General features: G+C 40.5%; 1 protein-coding gene across 1 annotated transcript in view; it reads left to right on the top strand.

Moving 5' to 3' along the window:
* Spta1 (spectrin alpha, erythrocytic 1) overlaps positions 1-20380 on the top strand; it is a 71412-nt gene that overhangs the window by 24484 nt on the left and 26548 nt on the right. The window contains exons 19-35 of the mRNA XM_036202783.1: positions 804-1021; positions 1518-1610; positions 4738-4875; positions 6619-6770; positions 7831-8017; positions 8854-8955; positions 10768-10859; positions 11894-12038; positions 12709-12890; positions 13249-13348; positions 13439-13636; positions 14827-14970; positions 17681-17784; positions 18067-18229; positions 18477-18608; positions 19367-19504; positions 19692-19796. Of these exons, the coding sequence (XP_036058676.1) occupies positions 804-1021; positions 1518-1610; positions 4738-4875; positions 6619-6770; positions 7831-8017; positions 8854-8955; positions 10768-10859; positions 11894-12038; positions 12709-12890; positions 13249-13348; positions 13439-13636; positions 14827-14970; positions 17681-17784; positions 18067-18229; positions 18477-18608; positions 19367-19504; positions 19692-19796 (2393 nt within the window). The remainder of the gene's footprint in view (positions 1-803; positions 1022-1517; positions 1611-4737; positions 4876-6618; positions 6771-7830; positions 8018-8853; positions 8956-10767; positions 10860-11893; positions 12039-12708; positions 12891-13248; positions 13349-13438; positions 13637-14826; positions 14971-17680; positions 17785-18066; positions 18230-18476; positions 18609-19366; positions 19505-19691; positions 19797-20380) is intronic.

The raw sequence follows: 20380 nt of genomic DNA, 5'->3' as shown, positions 1-20380 counted from the left end.
GACTACTTTAGAGATAAGTCTAGTACTAACATACCTTTCTAACGAACCTACTTTGTGTTAATGGTGTCCTTTCAGTTCATTGGGTTGTAGTTTACCTACCTGCAGATTTAGATGAGTCCTAAAGACTGTATGACGGCTGCCTTCATACCATTTCTCATCATCTCTTTGCATCTATACAAATGTCCCATTAGGCAGACATCCTAAGGGACCTCACTGAACACCTTTGAAGCCCCTACTCTGTAAAGACCCCATCTTTTGTGTTCTCTGTCTCACAACTTCCAGTTCTTGAATTTCCCGTTCTCTGTCTCATCAACTTGGGTTTAGCTTGGGTTAGTTTTCTGGCATAGTACTGTCAAACTATCCAGGACGTAAGCTACAGCATCATTAGAGCATTTCTCATATTTTCCTTTTCCTTTGCTTTTAGTAATGCTCTGAAAATCATTATACTTTCCATATTGACCTGTTTTGTAGTTTTAAGGGAGAATGGAGATCTGCTAGTCCTTCTGCTGAATCTAGAGAAGAAATGGTTTTCATCTTCTGAGTCTTATAGCACTCATGGTATTTTTTTGTGTATGTACATTTTAGCTTAAACTAACTCACTCTATCATATATATACATCTATCACCCACATATTGCTGCTTAATCTCACTTAAGACATTGCAACTCCCAGGAATTCTATCGTAATCATTACTAAATTTAGCATCATCTTCTTGCCTCTTGTTTTTCTCCAAGGTTTGATAAGGATTAGAACACAACAGCTATGAACCAGGGTCATACTCACTATGCCTATATCTACTCCATAGGACACTTTGCTGCAGAAGACATAGCATCTAGGGTTGAGAGCTTGAACAAAAATATGGAGTCTCTCCATGCTCGAGCTATTAGACGGGAGAATGATCTCAAGGCCAGTGTCCAACTCCAACAGTACCTGGCAGATCTGCATGAAGCAGAAGCATGGATTAAAGAGAAAGAACCAATTGTAGACAACAAAAACTATGGAGCTGATGAAGAAGCAGCTGGGGTAAGGAGGAATGGAATGACCATGGTCCAGTGAATAGTCACCAAATTGCATCAAATGATAGATTATCACAAGTTTCAGCAGTAAATTTTTTTCTTTTTGCCTTGATCTGCTGTAATATACCCAAAGTTAACAGGGACCTCAAAGAAACATGGCATTTTTTTTCTAATCTCATAGAATTCCATAGGTCCTATAGAGGACACTAAAATCCAAAGTCTGTGATCAAAGATTTATAGCTGTGACATGTCTTGGTTACAATTGGTGTAAATCTTAGTTAATTTTGATTTGAGCAAATACATTGAAGTTGTTATTCATTTGTTCACTGAAATTTCCTTGAGTCTTGCCTGCAAATGTGGTATGAAAAGGAATTTTCTAATACAGAAGTAACGGATTTAACCCAATCACATAATCCATTAATAATAGCCACTAAAACACCTCCCTGGCATTCTTGCTGTTTTTCTGATATTTGCTCTAATTATCTTTCCGTCAACAAATCCAGGCCCTTCTCAAGAAGCATGAGGCCTTCCTGGTGGATCTCAATGCATTTGGGAACAGCATAAAGGATCTGAGGGATCAGGCAGAAGCCTGCCAGGTGAGAAGTGCTGGGTTCTGACAGTAATCACACCCCTCACTATAGATGGAAGGGAACTCTGTTGCTGGCTCATCTTTTTCCCTACTTTCAACAAACCAGGAAAGAATTGCAAAGAAAATATTAGTTCTGTAATTATTTTAGGTAAGAATTCTAACCTCTTAGTACCATCTACAAAGATGTATGCCAAAAGAAATTTTTGTTGGTTAAAGCGGCACTGCTCATGGCTGGCCTCCACCCCCAGCGACCATGCCAATGGAGGAGCGTGCTGGTTGGTGGAAGAATCATGAGCCATGGTTACCTTTCTAAAGCTTTATTGGGAGAGAGGGGGAAAGAGGGGGAGAGAGGGAGAGAGGGAAAGAGGGAGAGAGGGAGAGAGGGAGGGAGAGAGAGAGAGAGAGAGAGAGAGAGAGAGAGAGAGACAGGGGAGAGAGAGAGAGAACCAGAGAGACAGAGAGACAACGCAGAGGGAAGAGAGCAGAAATAGAAAAGAGAGACACACAGAGGGCCCTCCTGCTTTTTAGGCTGGTCTGCAGTCCCAGGCTTCTGATGTAATTAAGGACAGAACCCTTATAATTTTCAATAAGTATTTGCTTTGGTAAAAAACGTTTTGGCTTTCTCTTTTTCTCCTTTTCGTCTGTATTCTCTATATCTTTCATTTTTATCCTCTTAGTCTCCTTGCTTTGTGACTTAGTTTTTAAATATAGAGATTCAGGTTTTAATTGAAACAATCATATCAGAAAATTAGTTTGTTAATGGCTAGAAATACTTTTAAAGTCTATGTATAAGCAGAAAACAAAAATGGCACCACAGTAGAAAAGAACCTTCTGTTCACATGGAACATGAGTGCCAGGAAAGAGAAACATTTTTATATTCCAGATATGGAAAGGCTCTTTTATAGCCCATAGTCTATGAAAATAGGCACACCAAGACACAGACAAATCAAGTATATCTGGGCAGTCAGAAACTGACTAGCTGAGAGTGCCGGGATGCTGAGAAGTGGCATGAAAGGGGTGTGCAAGAGTGATAAACTTGGAATTAAGTAAATGATAAAACAGCTTATTTATTATAAGGGCAAAAGGAAAGGAGAATTGTGTGTGTGTGTGTGTGTGTGTGTGTGTGTAAGGTGAGATTGAGAGTTCACACACTCAGAATAGACACACACTGAGCACAACAAATCAACACAGGTTCAAAGTACTCCTGCTTGAACAAGGCTGTACCCAGTAGGTGCCTGGACACAGACACAGACAGACAGATTGATGCATCACATGTCATGAGGAAATGCAACAGGTGAGGGGCATTAAGTCAGAGAACCCATTATGGCAGACTCACCTTCAACAGCAACCTGAAGGGAGCATGCTTAGGAGACCACAGCACTCAACAGAAATTAAAACAGAAAGTGTATCCTGGAACAGCGGGATTTCTTTAAAGAGAAAGAGAGATTTTTAAGTGATATGCTATGTTCACACTTTTTCAAACTCTGTTGCTTTTCCTGTGCTGTGGGCTGTCAATCTCTAAAGCAGAAATTTCACAATTCCTTAACAAAATGAATTAAAGACCAAGCAGGTGGGAAAATCTGTTAGTGAAGACCCAGGGAAAGGAGAACGTGATTACAGCCAGAGAGTCTATTTTTGTATAATATTTAAGGGCCCAGCCTTAATATTAGACAATTCCAGGGGCCCAGGAGAGACGCTACCAGCAGCGCAGAAATGACTGCAGTTGCACAAAGCTCTTTTGTCCAGTTTGTTTGTCAGTCACTATCATGCAGTCACCACTTCAGCTCTCTCCTTCTCTTAAGCCCCTCAGTTTCAATTCTCTTAATTTCACCCTCCTTCTCTGGGTCTGGTCTATATCCTATCCTAAGCAGCAACACTTCATGTTCTGTATACAGCACAAGATTGTAGGGGTCCCGCCAGAGGCTTCCTGGCAATTTTATTTGCAACCCCAAAGGGGAGAGATAAGAGTGGAGTCAGTTAGTAGTTGGGACAAATCAGGAAAGGAATTTATGTGCTAGAAATATATCCTTACTGTGATTAGGTGAAGGCATTACAAGTCTATCATATGTGTTCAACTACAAACTTACAGGGAATAGAGTAGCGAAAGCCTGCAGGTCACTAAAAGTTAAAACTGTCACTTTTTTCCTCTGCCGCCAGTTTCCTGGCAGGGCAGGGGAGGAGTACTGATGATAGCTAGTCAATCTGCACCACAGCTTGAAATGCCTGCTGAGGGGAAAGTCCTTTTTGATCTAAGAAGTTCTCTAGGGCAGTGAGAAAGAGGGGGAGGCCTTGATTTACACAAGGCACAAAGCTTGTTTGTCTAGAGGGCAGGCACTTGGGCTGTGAGACACGGTTGTCTCAGAGAGGATGCTTTACCTTAGTTCAGGGCAGGGGTGGGGAGGGTGAGAGGGTGTCTAACAGATGGCCTGATAGCTGTCTGGTTCCTTGTTTGTCTTTTAAGGCTTTGTTTGGGGTTGACTCTATCTTAGGAAGTAGCTCACAGAGGGTATTTGCAAATGGCAGATACCCAAAACAAACACTAAAGAGGGGCCTGGAGCTCAGAGGCAGAAGGTTCTGTCTATGTGACTATCCAGGTGCTTTGAACTGGAGATTCACACACACATACACATTTTAGGAGAATTATGAGCACAAGGAATGCATAGCAAGGCACAACTGAATATTAAGCTGCATAACACCAATAGTCCCTGCTAATTTGCTTCCCACTCAACTGCCCCTTGGTCTGGTCAAGGTATAGCTTTTAATATACAGCTGGACTTCTATTTCATTCATATTCCTGTGGCTCACCACAGTCTATCGTGTTCTCAGGTTTCTGAAATATGGATGTATGTGGTCCTTTTGAATCTGCACAGAGAAGTGTATAGCCCTTCTCACTAGCAGGTTCAGTGCTTCTGAAAGAATGCCTATGTACTGTTGACTGTTCATATTTTCCAGTCTTCTAACAGCTGCCTCATGGTGCAGCATCCCTGAAGATGACCACTGTCAGACCCAGCAGCCACATCAGAACTCTCGCCACCCTCTCCTGGGAGGTGCTGGAAACTGGCCACCACTGGTGAGCTGAACAGGGGAAGACTTCCACTGTGCACCTGACATCTCCTTTGTTTGTTTTTCTCCAGCAACAGCAGGCAGCACCAGTGGATGAGGCTGGTAGAGAAGCTAGGATCATAGCTTTATTTGACTTTGAGGCCCGCAGCCACAGAGAGGTCAGCATGAAGAAGGGCGATGTCTTAACTCTGCTCAGTTCCATCAACAAGGTAGTTTTTCTTAAACTTTCTTACCATCTACAACACGGCTCTTCCATAGCTCCTTCCTGACTCCACCAGATAGGTGGGGTTTGTTTTTTGTTTGTTCGGTTGGTTGGGGTTTTTTGTGGGGGAGGGGTTTGTTTTGTTTTCTTTTTTCAAGACAGGGTTTCTCTTGTAGTCTTAGCTGTCCTGGAACTCACTCTGTAGACCAGGCTGGCCTCGAACTCACAGAGATCCACCTGCCTCTGCTTCCCAAGTGCTGGGATTAAAGGCATGCGCCACCACTGCCTGGTTCAGATAGGTTTTTTAACATTTAACAATTAATCCTTTTTCTCTTAAATAGTTTAAGTAATATTTTTCTCAAAGTATTGTGCAAGAGAAGAACGAAAGAAAGAAAGAAAGAAAGAAAGGAAGAAAGAAAGAAAGAAAAGAAAAGAAAAGAAAAGAAAAGAAAAGAAAAGAAAAGAAAAGATAGACAGACAGATAGATCTATATACCTTTGGTTTTTTGGGATTTTTTTTTTGCGTTCTAATTAATTTTAGCATTAATAAAACAATGAAGCAAAAAAAAAAAAAAAACCTCTTGGAGTTAGCTTGAAGATATATAAGGGTTGAGCAACCATATAATTGTTCTTGTATTTACAGGACTAAATCGTCCTTTTCTTCTCATATCCCTGCTTGTTCCTTTTCTGTGACAAGATTCCTAGTGAGTAAAACATCTTTAGGGTTAGGAGATGCCTGGTGAAAAACAATATGTACCTTGGTCCCAGGCACTTGGAAGGCTGAGGCAGAAGAATCTCTTGAGCCCAAAAGTTTGAGGTTAGCCTAAGCAGTGTAAAGATATACCCTGTTTAAGGAGGAAGGAGAAGGGAAGGAAGGAAAGAAGTAAGGAAGAGAAGGAATGAGAGAAAGAAAGAAAGAAAGAAAGAAAGAAAGAAAGAAAGAAAGAAAGGAGGGAGGGAGGGAGGGAGGGAGGGAGGGAGGGAGGGAGGGAGGAAGGAAGGAAGGAAGGAAGGAAGGAAGGAAGGAAGAAAGAAAGGTTTATCTTCCAATGACTTGAATTCTTATATGTTTATAAAGCCAGTACAAAAACAATGAATGGAATTTTATAATATGTGTTCCCTATAAAAATATTTTAGTGCATCACTACTCTCCTAAAGATATTAATAAGAAAAGAGAAGAAATTTGATTTTTGTTACTATTATTGAAGATAAATGAATGCTTCAGAGAGTCAAGATGTTTTCCTTCTTATCAGAAAATCTAAGTGAAGTCCTGCTTCTTCTTTGCCTGGTCACATTTCGCAGCTTTTTCTCTAAGAAACTGGAGTGATTAGTGTGCTAGTACTATAAGAATTTGCATTAACGAATTTTAATGAAATTGATATAGTTTAGTGCCTTGGAAGTGGGATGTGAGGAATCAGTTGTCACAAACTGCTATCAAACATAGATCCCACCCCCAAGAAGGCAAGCTGATTCCTGAGGCACAAAGCTGCCCCTCACTGGCTTTCGATCACCAGGCCCATCTGACATCAGATACCAGATTCATTGGTTTCCTGGGCTGACCTCTGCAAATCTTGCAGCTCCTTTTTAACTCTTTCTGTAAGGCATGGAAATTATGTGCCATCCCTGAGTGATGCTTAGCCCTCATCAGCCAGCTGTTCCTGTTCCTGGGGACTGTTGTGAGAGCTGAAGACTCCAAGGTTTGTGACTTTTTGAAGGATTAAGGAAGGAGTGTGAATCTGTCCTCCCTTTAGGACTGGTGGAAGGTCGAGGCTGATGATCACCAGGGCTTTGTGCCAGCGAACCACGTCAGGAAACTGGCCCACGATGAGCTACCCGGGTTCCCGCAGCGACGACAAGAAGAGCCAATCAACATCCCCCAGCGCCAGCAGCAGATAGAGAGCCTGTAAGTTCACAGGATGGATGGAGGCTTTGATGGATTGGGACATGCTTTCCTCTCATGGTCCTGTCTCTTTCATTTCCGAGATGTAAATTCACAAGTATTAACCTTCACACAGTTTAGTTTGTATATGAAGAAAGGAAATTCCAGGAGCATTACTTGTCTCAGTGTGAGACACTTTCTGAAACCATGTCTTCCTTCCAACTCGTTCTAAGTTTCCAGACATTCATAAGAATGTTATATATTCTTTCATATCTAGCTGGAATGTAAAATTTCTCAAAAGATGCCTTTTTCACCCATTGATACTTTAAAGGTTCGTAATTAAAATATAGTTACATAATTTCCTGCCCTTTCCCCTCTACCTCCTCCCACGTCTCCTCCAACTTCTCCATGTCCTCCTACCCACCCACCCACCCCCGCCTCAAATTGATGGCCTATTTTTCTTTGATTATAGATACACAGATGATAGATGGGCAAACATGTAAATGAAACCTGCTAAATATATTTTTTGCTGGGTGTGTATGATTTCATGCCTGACCATTTTCTATTGGATAGTCAGTGAGGAGGCTTTTCCCTGGGAGAGGCTAATTCTTTCTCTCTCAGCTGCCACTAGCTGCTATAGTTCTTTGTCTAAGGGTATGAATGCATGAGATGTTTTCCCTTCAGAGTTAGCATGTCTAATGGTAATGTCATTGTTCAGGTCTTGTTTAGAAAGCTATTTCTAGAAGATATAGTCTCAGAGAAGGCTTCCTGGTCCCCTGGCTCTTACGATCTCTCTGCCATCTCTTCCAAGATGTCCCCTAAGCCTTGGGTGCAGGGGACACTTCAATTTTTAAATGTAGTACTCTCCATCCCTCTGCTCTTATTGTCTGTTTTATTCCCATTTTATTTCTCTCTCTCTCTCTCTCTCTCTCTCTCTCTCTCTCAACTGATCGTATTTTAATTTACTCTTCTTTACCTTTCCCTCCATTTCTTCCTCTAGTTTTATCACCCAGGCTCTAATTATTTTATGCTTTCTCTGTTTTTCAACCCATTACTTTCCCACCTTCTCAATTGCTCCACTCAGCTACCATTCCCTCCTGGACCGAGCAGAAGAGCGAAGGCGTCGCCTGCTACAACGTTACAATGAGTTTCTGCTAGCCTATGAGGCGGGAGACATGCTGGAGTGGATCCAAGAGAAAAAGGCAGAGAATACCGGGGTGGAACTGGATGATGTCTGGGAGCTGCAGAAGAAATTTGATGAATTTCAACGGGTAAGCGAGGGGACTTGGCTTAAACGTCTCTTTTGGAGGTGTTTGTTTTGTATTTGTTAAATATTCTCCACAGTTTTTGAGACCTCCACAGGTTAATACCCCCAATGGTTGTTAATAACTAGAAAGCAAGTAAATCTGAAACTAGACGATTTAACTTTTTAGCTTCGGTTCCTGACTCTCTGAAAATCTGCTAGGGAGTTGAGGGAAATGCTGCCTGCCACTGCCGTGATTCTTCAAAATTTGCCCTATGACATACTGTACTGCTGAATCCCAAGCTGAGATGGGGTGTCACAGGACTCATGTGGACTCCAAATAGGAAGCATCAGTTGAGATGGAAAAAGAAGTGACCTGATTTCACAGTCAGAAAATTACTATTTACCTCCTGAGAACTCTTTCATCAATTTTTCCTCACTCGTATTTATTCTATTATCTCAAATAGAACAAAGAATAAATGTGCTTCATCTCGTCTTTTCCTTTTGCTATTCTTCATGTGGCGATATACATATATGCTGGTGTGTAGACACATATACCTGAGGTATAAAATGTTTTGATAATATAAATAGATACATGGAAAATAATTTAAGGAATTTAAGATAAATAGATACACTTCAAACTCTAAATAAATGGTGGTTCTGGCAAATTTTGGATGGCTGTTGAGTGTCAAGGTGTTTAAGGGCACAGTGCAGTGGCAAATGAGAGAGCAGCATGTGTATCTCAAACGATGTTAGCCATGTTTGCTTTAGTAACATTTAAGTAAATGTGAGCCCAGGTGGCAGGCATGTACGGAAGGTCCAGGAATAAGATTTATAGTGCTTTGGATAAATTTTCTTACCCAGGATCTGAAGAGCAATGAACCTCGGCTCAACGATATCAACAAGGTGGCTGATGCATTGCTACATGAAAAGCTCCTAACACCAGAAGGCGCTCACATACGACAGGTAATCACAGGCTCCCTCCATTCCTCCTCAGTGCCAGCTGGGCTCTGGAGTCCTTACTTCAATGAGTCCTCATTGGTTGATTTATCTTCGTATTCCAAAGACCAGGACGGAAAGGCAGTGTGAAACCGGTTGTAGAAAAGGCCAAGGAGAGCAGACCAAATAGTCCTGTCATTTTTATTGTTTCAAAGAACTTTAATAAAGCAGATTTACTTAGTGACATTTTTCAAATATCTTGTGTTTTTTTTTGGAGTGTGAAGAACAAAAGTTCTGAGACAATAAATTCATGTTTATATTCAAGAGGCAGTGTTAGGATGCTTAGTTACTACAGAGATGTTCCATTGGTAAAGGACTTATTGAACAAATCATAAAGACCTAATTTTGGATCTCCAGAATACATTTAACAACCAAACATCAAAGAACACGGTTTTAGTCCCAACACTAGGCGAGGGTGGGTGGACACAGAGGAGTCTGCAGAGCTGCATGTCTGTTCAAATTGATGAGCTCTGAGTTTTCTTATCAAAAAATAAAGTGGGGAGTAACTAAAGAAGACATCCGACATCAACCTGTGGCCTGAAAATGCACATCTATGCATATACATGTGCACATTCACACATGCAAAAACATATCTTTCTCTCTCTCTCTCTCTGTCTCTCTCTCTCTGTCTCTCTCTCTCTGTCTCTCTCTCTCTCTCTCTCTCTCTCTCTCTCTCTCTCTCTCTCTCTCTCTCTCTCTCTCTCTCTCTCTCTCTCTCACACACACACACACACACACACACACCGAAAAATGAGGTTTAGAAGATATTGCACTGAGCATCAGGAAAGTTGGGTTTAGTCTTGGCCTAACCCTATCTGTATGTTCTTTGTAAAAACTACTTAATGTGTAAGGACCTTTGTTACTGCATAAAACAATCCTTTCAACTTATATCATTGTGTTCTAATAAATGGATCATGAAATTCCTATCTTATGGCCATACCCAAAATTAGATATTGTATATTGAACTTTTAAAACTATATACAATTTAACTAGCTTGAAATCTGTAAAAATTGACCTGTACTCACCTACCTCTTACTGCCTACCACACACTAAAATTTCAGTGCTCAGATACAAGAAAGCAAAGATATTACACACAAGAGACTGGTGATTGTGGGAAGAGGCTAGTTGGGAAAGTTTACTAGAAATGACTGGTTTTGACAAGCATAGATGAAGGAGAATTTAAATGTCTCTTTCATCATTTGCAGAGATAGGGGTGGGGTTCTTCACCTGCATTGTGTTTTGACCTGCAGTTCTATTATATATTTGATGAGCATTTATTGCAAAGACCAGTCTTGCAGTCTTGGTTTTTATAAACCAAAAAGGATGACTTCACTTCCTCTTTCTTATGGTAGTTTTCCTGAAATTGAACATAGAAGGAAGAGATATGAAAACAGGGTACTTATTCCCTACAGGAAGCAAGCAAGGCATTGTGAGGCTACTTCTGCTTTTGAATTTAAAATGCAGAAAGCTATTTTTTACTCAAATAAATGAGCTAACATCCAACTACCAAGTCAATGCTTTTAACTCATTTTTAGAGGTTCTAATGTACCCTTTGTGACAATAGGCATTTGTCCTTGCCCTAGGGCCAATGGTCCTACATATATCATCAGTTGGGATGAAAGGAAATCCCTTCCTCTGTGGCACTATCTTAAAGCTATGGAAGAGAAAAGCAGAGCTGTATACATTCTGAAGAGCTACCAGGAAAGCAGGAGGTGACACCCCAACATGAAGCTGTCTGAACTAGCTCTCTGATTAAATCCCTGTGTCTACTTCTTTAAGGAGTTGAACACCCGCTGGCATTCCTTGAAGAGACTGGCTGATGAACAACATCAGCTGCTAAGCAGTGCCCATGCTGTTGAGATGTTTCACAGGTAAGCATCTTAATGCCTGAAGGGACTGCTCCACTGCAGCCCCCTCACAGGGCTCTTAAGTCTAGTCACTGTGGAGAAAAAAAAGATAGTATATAGCCCTCTTTCTCAAAAAGAGACAGTTTACTAACAGACAGGATTTTTTTTTTTCCAGCAAGTTTTCTTCACCTGACACACTGGATACTCCAAGATAACCAAGTTCAATATTCAATTGGGCATGGCACATAATTTGAAATTTAGATATGATTCTATAACAGAGAATCAAGTTTGGAGTATAAATTGGGCTTAGGTCATTTTGCCTTTGAACTAGAAACAGAAGGTAAATGGCAGCAGATATCACACCTCTTTTATATATTTTTTCTTTTTATTTATTTTCTCATACAATACCTCCTGACCACAGCCTCCCCTCCCTCAACCCCTCTCAGGCCCTCCCACTTCCCTTCTCCCTCAGATCTACTGCTCTTCCATTTCCCTTCAATGGAGCAGGTTTTCTAATGCTATCAACCACTCTTAATCTATTCCCACAATCTTTTTAATGCTTCATTCTCAAATTCACATCTATACTAAGAAACACATACACACACACACAAAAAAAAAAAAAAAAACAACACACACACAAGTAAATCATGAAGCAAACAAAAGAGAAACTGAATAATTTCCTGCATATGAATGTGGTTTTGAGGATGCAAAGAGAAAACAGAGACATGGATGGGTCTGGCTATTTAGAATGGCTTACATCGCAAAGATGTGAAATGTATTGTTTAACGAAGTGGCTCTGCAGTTAGTGTATGAGGTTCAAACTTGAGCTCCACCATCTGACAATGACAGCATCTTGAGAAATATTTAAACTCCTGTTTTCTGATACATAGAATGGAAATAATAACAGTATCTATGCCTCTAGATCAAAGCAGCCTAAATGCTAGTGTATCACAAAGGATGAGAATGATGTTGAAGGTGATGGTGGTCGTGGCCTCCCTGTGAGCCAGCCTCCTATGGCACATTATTACTCCTATATTCTTTACTCTTTTGTGTTCCAGAGAAGCAGATGATATCAAGGAACAGATTAATAAGAAATGTCAGGCTCTTAATGCTGCTGACCCTGGTTCTGACCTGCTTAGTGTCCAGACCCTCCAGAGGCAGCATGAGGTCTTTGAGAGAGACATCATCCCCCTGGGAGAAAAGGTGAGACATGTGTTCTCAATATTTCTCAATACTTTCTCCAAGTTTATGCCTACAACAGTCAGTGTGCCTTTCTTTGGTTATCTTGCCAAACCCATTATTCTTATTCACTTTTTAAATCTTTCATTATACTAATTTTTGTACACTCTCCTTCAGAAAAAAAAAAACATCAAATTATCATGCCTCCATATCCATTAACATAGGAAAAACTTTATTGAACTTTTACTGTCTAAATGAATAGTTTATATTCCTTTGCCTCCTTAGAGAATGTCAAGTGAATAGACTTATGGCCATCTGAGGAAACAAATGCCTAGGAGAAAATGAATACTCATAGCCAGTAAAGTCAGACTATGTCTAGATATTTGGAAGTGTTTCCTCAATCAATAATTAAATAAGATTATTCCTACCTTAAAGCTGAAAAGAGGAGACTGAAATTTTCCAAATACATTGGAGGCAACCTATAGCTTGGCATCATGCAGAGCACAAAGAATATTTTCATAAGAAGAATTAAGACCCAGGGGGTTGCAGAATTGAAGTATTACTGAGCAGCAGGGTCACTCATCTCCTCTTCCCTTCAAATTCTTTTAAAAAGAAAAACAAAAAAACAGCAAAGGCAATTTTTCCTAGTTCAGTGAAATACCATGTGGTTATCAGAATACTTCTGTTTATCCAGGTGACTACATTGGGGGAGACAGCTGATCGTCTCTGTGAGTCCCACCCAGATGCCACTGAGGACCTGCAGAAGCAGAAAACAGAGCTGAATGAGGCCTGGGATACCCTACAAAGTCTTACAAATGATCGAAAGGAGAGTCTGAATGAGGCCCATAAATTCTTCCTCTTCCTCAGCAAGACCAGGTAAAGCTCAAAATGCTGACATTCAACAGGCATGATGGACAGTTTCTACACAATGCCCTGTGTAGAGCCCCTAGGAATAGCCTGGGTACACATATTATTCACTGGTGGGTTATGAAGACAATGTCCAAGTGTCATCTCCAGTAAGGCACAGAAAAACCAGGTTTATTGCTCAAAGCTCTAAAATACTATTGCTTTAAGGAATGTGAAGTAAACAGGCCAACTAAGAAAGCTTCTATATAGTACATATTATACACGAGGTGTTGCCGGAAGAGGAGTTTGGGGCATGGATTTTCTTGTTGCTGGAGGCAGAGAAGAATAAGGATAACCATGATTGAACCTAATATATTTACTTCAACAGTGACCTAGAGAATTGGATCAAAGCCATTGGTGGCATAATATCATCACCAGAGCTGGCTGAGGACTTAACTGGCACAGAGATCTTGCTGGAGCGACACCAGGTACAGCTACTAACCATGGATGTAAGACTCTCTTCTCACTTCAAAAGTTCCTCCAGTCTTCACCAAGCACCTTTCCAACTTTCCCCACAGGAGCATCATGATGACATGGAGGCAGAAGACCCCACCTTCCAGGCCTTAGAGGACTTTGGCAAGGAGCTTATAGACAGAGACCACCGTAACAGCTATGAAATTGAAAACACTCTTTGGGATATTAAATTAAAGAGAGATGAGTTGGAGAAGGGTTGGGAAAACCGCAAGAAGATGCTAGACCAGTGCTTAGAACTTCAGGTACAGCATCTTCTGGATAGTTGAGGTTTTTGCCTAAGTTCCTTGAGAATGGTTTTATATGTTGGTTGTGGGCATCCACTGTGTTAAGCTCTGTGAGCTTTAAACACCAGTATCTCTTGATTGTTTCACACTGTACTCTGTGTTGTTAGACTGAGCATCCTTATGTTCTGTGTTCTTGTTCCTGTTAAAAAAGACAAACCAGTGTCTATGAAATGGCTCAGTGGGTAAAGCTATTTTCTGAACAAGCCTGATGACCTGAGTTATATTCCAGAACACATGTAGAGGGGAGAGCTGACACCACTAAGTTGTCCACTGATTTTCACATGCACACCATGGAAACACCCCCTGCCCCTGCCACACACACACCCTCTCTCTCATACACACACAGACTTACTACTACTACTACTACTAATAATAATAATAATAATAATAACAACAAATGAAATTTTAAAAGCTGTTTTTAAAAGAGAGAGAAAAAGAAGATGGTAATCAGTCTTGTACATGAGTGGGATGATTACCATTACTTACCATTAAGTAATTAGCTGAAAGATTAGTTTTCATTAGCAACTGCTGTGTGCAGGTCATAGTACTACAAATATCATGAGAGTTTCTTTATATAAGAAGTGCAGATCATTGTAATATAGGAGATGTTTACTAATAAAATTGAATGAATGAATGCTTTGAGAATAAAGAGGAAGGCTTGATCACAAAGTTTGAGGGAAGTGTATGGAAATATCAGACACATCTACGGATAATACTTGACAAAGTTTTAAATAAATAACCAGCTGAAAGTTAGACCTATAGAAAAATCTCAGAACTTAGGTCAGTAGTTCATGGTTATCTTCAGCTACATACTGAGTTTGATGCCATCCTAGGCTACCAAAAACTCTGTCTCAAATTTTAGTAGAGAGAGGGGGAAGAGAAGGAGAGAATGCTAGTCAGTAGCTGCTAGATGTACCATATAGAGAAAGCATCCTCACATTTACTACATTTATTATAGCTTATAGAACACATAAGGTATGTTCAAAGCAAAAAGTAAAGTAACAATATACTTAAGATTCATTAAAAGAATGCTTCATGAGAGAACATAACAGCCCTGGCAAGATGCTTTGTGTCATATCCACTGAAGAGGAATAAGATCATTTAACCATATGTATGCCTCTGATTTCACCTACTCACCCCCACTATAGTTGTTCCGAGGAAACTGTGAACAGGTTGAGAGCTGGATGGTGGCACGTGAGAATTCCCTGAGGTCAGACGACAGGGATCACTTAAACAGTCTGCAAGCTTTGATGAAGAAACGGGATGATTTGGACAAAGCAATCGCTGCGCAGGTAAAAATCAATATTAAAAATTCCAATAACAACTACTGTTGAGAGCCATATGGCCTAGTTTCAGATCAGCATATAAACACTTGTCCAGTGGATGTCCATGAGGCAGAGCCCGTGGAGATGGTCTCTCACTTGGCAAAGACCAGTGGACATTGAGACAGCACAGAATACTGCTAGGAGCACATGGCCTACACACTCTCTTCTCTCTCATGATGTTGATGATTCTCTTGGCTGCTTTTAGTTTTACTTTATCAGTCATACATGGGACAGATATAATCATTCCTGCAAACTCCATTTTTTTACTCCAGTATTTTCTAAAATTCTTCGGGAACTGAAGCTTCTCAGGTTTCTTATAGAGACGCTTAGGCATGCAGGACCCTTTTGTAGAACAAGAGAGCAGTTAGAGAAATACAAGCTAACTGTATGCAAGAAGTTTACCACAGACCATCCCTATTTCTGTAAATAGGCTTTATTAAGTTTTGAATGATATTGTTCTTGAGAATATGTGCCTAAGTTTATCACCCTTTAGCTTTGTAAGGACAGGATGTGTCTGGCTTAATATTCAGCCAAGCTAACAAACTGCTACATTGTTTTTGGTTTAAAAGTTGTTTTGATGTATAAGTTTGGGGAAAAAAATGTATTTGTTTTTAACTAGAGGTTAATCCTGGAGGCTGGAGAAAACATGCTTGTTTTTAAAGTATAAATAAACACTGCTAAAGCTATTCGGGGCCAGGCATTTGTGTGAAATTCATCTGGTGGTCAGACACAGTTCTTTTTCTGCTAATGTTATGCCCAGATCTTGGGGACCCCCAAAAGACCACCATGGAGACCGAATCCTGTATGTCAAAGCAAAGAGCCCTTATTTTCAAGCTCCAGGCCTTGGTCTGTCTGTCCCATACAGTAGTAAGAGTGGAGAGCCCTGAGCCCATTCAGCGTAGTTTTTTTGTTTTTGTTTTTTTTGTTTTTGTTTTTGTTTTTGTTTTTTAAATCATAGCAGAGGTTGGGGAGAGGGGATTTCCAGGGTTTAGGACCCTGATTGGCTGACAATTGTCTAGGGGTATCTGTAAAACAAAAATAGGTGTGTGCTAGACTCAGGGACATCTGGCAACTTTATCTAATGGTTGGAATGTTTAGGATGTTAGGTACTTCCCTATCCTTGGGTGTATCCCTGGGTGGTGTCAGCTTATGGCTTTTCCTGGATCTGAGTGTTACCTACCAGTAAGCCTGTCACAAAAGCTGTGTCTGGGCCCCTACGCCTGTCATGGCAGCTATGCGGTCAAGCTGTTTTGGGGCTCTTCCACATTGAAACCCCTTCCCAGTCTCAGGGAACTCAAGCTGTGGCTGGACCATGGCAAACTATTAGTAATAATCACAGATACTCTATACCCTCACCTAATTTTCTGATTTTTAAAGCATTTTAATTTCCATTTGCTTCTCTTTAAGCATTGTTTTATTAGCATGTTAATTAAATGGACTAGTGAGTTTCCTTACAATACTCCCATGTATGCACACAGTGTTTTGAACATATTTATCTCCTGTTACCTGTCCTTGTCTTCTTCCCACTCTTACCATCCTCTTCCTCTCAACTAGCCCTGATTAATTCTACTTCCATACCGTGCGCCTTTTCTTTTTTAATGGCCCATAAATTTCATTGACTGGAACATGGTGTAAGTTTCTTTGCAGGAAGAAGAGCCCCTCACCAGTGGCTACAGCACAGAGACAGATAACTCTCCTTTACCCACATAACTGTACACAAATCCTCAGGGAGGAGTGAGGCTTTATCAGCCCTATCTAACACAAATGTCCTTTCTCATATGAGGACCCTTGATTCTAATTTTGTACATGTGCATTTGTGTGTAAGTGAACATGGGTAGATAGGTGTCTGTTGGAGAGGAAGAACAATTCCTTAAGCACATGTAGATCACATGTGATGTGAAAGTGAAGCAGGAATATGGGGTTTTTGTTTTGGTTTTTTGGTTTTTGTGTGTGTGTGTGTGTGTGTGTGTATGTGTGTGTGTGTGTGTGTGTGTGTGTGTGTGTGTGTTTGCGTAAAGCCTTAAAGACACGAAGAAGGTAAAGGGATATGGGAGAGAGAAAGGGATGGGAATAAGGGTCAACCAAAACTAAACATGTAGAAAGTGGTCATGGGGAAATTTGATACTTGATAAACTCATCAAAAAATAAAATGGAATAGTTAGAATGGATGTACCCTGTGTGGGTGGACATCATTACTCTCAGAAGCCATAGGCTATTAATCCCCAAGTCACTTTTGCATCTTACATGAATGATGGGGCAGCAAGGGGAGGTTGACAAACTATATATGGACATTTGACTTTCTCACATTAAGGTCTCCATTATTCTAAAACACAATCTTTAGGACTCTATGTGACTTCATGTTACTCTGTTTCAGCATCTTACACAAAGCAGAATTCATCTTCACAACAGCCACAAGAAAAGTTTGTTCTATAAGGAAGTTAGTACTATCCCAGCAGAGCAGATGTTTCTCTGTGTTCCAAGAAACTTTTGATGCTGATCTGAGGACACATACACACACACACACACACACACACACACACACACACACACACACACACACACACACACACACACACACACACACACACACACACACATTTGTCTTTAGAGTGGAGTCTAGCATTATATCAAAGACCTAATCACTAGGCACTTTTGTTCTTTCACTTCCTTTTTCCAGGAAGGGAAGATTGAAGACCTAGAGCGTGTTGCCACAAGGCTCATAGATGATGATCACTATGCCAAGGAAGAGATTGCTACTCGCCTCCAACGTGTGCTAGACAGGTCAGGCCTGCAAAGTCCCCTCTCTGCATCAGCATCATGATAAGTAGATACTTTTAAATTCTTTTTCTCTTGATGTATCTTTCTTAGGAGACCTCCTGTTCTAGACTTATAGAATGAAAAGCATAGAAGATAGTTCACAGATTACTTAAACACTGTGTTGTATATATGAAAAGTGAGAGTCTATGAAAGGCCAAGGGTCAGATTGGAAAATGGAAAATGTTACGTATGTAGCATCAGATCAAAGGATTCCTGGGTAGCCAATGATCTGGCCTCATCCTTTAGATGGAAAGCTCTCAAAGAACAGCTGCTTACTGAACTTGGAAAGCTTGGGGACTATGCTGACCTGAAACAGTTCTATCGTGACCTTGAGGATCTAGAGGAATGGATCAATGAGATGCTGCCCACAGCTTGTGATGAATCTTACAAAGATCCCACTAACATTCAGGCAAGTTCAAAATAGAAATCTTGAAAAAATTCACCACTCTCACTGTTGGTTGAAGGGGCATCTTGATATTCAACACTTCCTATGGTGGTTGGTTTAGTTTTGTTGTTGTTTTGCTGGGGGTATGGGAGGTTGCGGGGAGATAGTTGTTTTGTTCCATTAGTCTAATTATGCTTCTCTTGATAAGGCTCTAATAATGCTTCTCTAGATGAGCAACTGATGTAGTTTTTTTTTTTTTATTTGCCTTCAGAGGAAATATCTGAAACATCAGGCCTTTGAAAAAGAAGTCAATGGCCGTGCAGAGCAGGTAGACGGTGTCATCAACCTTGGGAATTCCCTGATTGAGCGGAGAGCATGTGATGGTGATGAAGAAAACATGAAGGTAAAGTTTGTGCTTGGATAAGTTTGGCTTCCAGAGGCATGTGAAGAGAAGTCTTCCACTCTTTCAGTGTTTCCTGGGTAGAAATAGAAATACAGTCATAATTCCAACCAGGCTTCTGGCTTAATCTTGTCTGTTTGACATTTGTTTTGTTTTGTTTTTTGAGACAGGGTTTCTCTGTGTAGCTTTGTACCCTTTTTCCTGGAACTCACTTGGTAGCCCAGGCTGGCCTTGAATTCACAGAGATCCGCCTGGCTCTGTCTCCCAAGTGCTGGGATTAAAAGTGTGTGCCACCACCACCCAGCCTGTTTGACATTTTTTATCTTTTCTGCTAAGGCTGGAGAGATGGCTCAGAGGTTAAGAGCACCAACTGCTCTTCCAGAGGTCCTGAGTTCAATTCCCAGCAACCACATGGTGGCTCACAACCATCTTTAATGAGATCTCGCACCCTCTTCTGTATACATAATAAAGAAATAAATAAAAAAAAATTAAAAAAAGACATTTGACATTTTTTTATCTTTCCAAGAACCTCTTGGCATTCAGACACCAGTCACTTAACACAGCTCAGCATCCTGGTTTTCAAACTTTGCTTTTTGCCTCATACCTTCTATTTTCCCGGATTCAGCATGACTAGTTTGAAATGTATGACATTCACATATCACCATTTCACTTATAGCAAGAATAGTTGCTATATCCCTTCAAGCTCTTACAGGGCCCATGATTCCAAAGACTGTAATGAGTTCTCACTTTCTTGGAGCTAGGAGCAACTGGACAAGCTAAAGGAAAACTGGGATTATCTCCTCGAGAGAACAACAGACAAAGGGCAGAAACTCAATGAGGCCAGTCGCCAGCAAAGGTTCAACACCAGCATCAGGGACTTTGAGTTCTGGCTTTCAGAGGTAATTGTACCTGAGAATGATGTAAACATTAGAACTTAATAAATACCTGTTAAGTAACTTAATTTATATTTGAATTGCTTCCTTGACCCTTCTTGAGAAATATCTGATAATATAGATTGCTAAATTTTATGTTCCTTAAATGCAGTTTTTTTCCTAAAATCTTTCCTTTCTGTTTCTCTATTCCCAGGCAGAAGGCTTGTTGGCCATGAAAGATCAGGCCAGAGACTTAACCTCAGCGGGAAACCTACTCAAGAAGCATCAGCTATTGGAAGCAGAGATGTTGGCTCGAGAGGTAAGATGTGGTGGAATCTCACTCCTCTAGACAAGGTGGAAAGAGTTCTGACCTCCTATCTTAGGAGAATACTTGAGATGACAGCCTTGAGGTCACTGACCATTTTAGCCAGGCCAAATCCATGGGCTGCAGAGCCATTGTGACAGTCATTGTCGATTAGCACCAAAGCATAGGATCTAAGACTCTGGGAAGTGGATCCTGGAAGTTATCTTTATTTATCATTTTATTGGTGCATAAACTTACTACTTTCTGAAACTACAAAGTTGAGCTGGTGTTTGAAAGAAAAGTTGACTTTATAAAGGAAAGAAAAGAAATAAAACCAGATGGGAGAATGCAATTGTTTGAAGCACATAAGTACATATGTAAGTCCTGTGGAGGATTCCATTTGCAATCTAACCTGGGGCAGTACCAAAATTCTGACAAGATTAACTATCAATTACCTACCAGATAATTATATAAAATCAGTTTTACTTAATAATAAAGATATACGTTAAAAGGTCAAAAAGCCAAAGGCTCTCTGGTTTTGATGTGTCAGGATTTTGTAATAGTTCACACTACATAATTATTGGGCTGCTCTAGACATG

Source organism: Onychomys torridus, chromosome 11, assembly GCF_903995425.1.
Source record: "Onychomys torridus chromosome 11, mOncTor1.1, whole genome shotgun sequence".
Lineage (NCBI taxonomy): Eukaryota > Metazoa > Chordata > Mammalia > Rodentia > Cricetidae > Onychomys > Onychomys torridus.
Note: the sequence above shows the minus strand (reverse complement) of the source record. Positions and strands in the feature narration are given on the sequence as shown.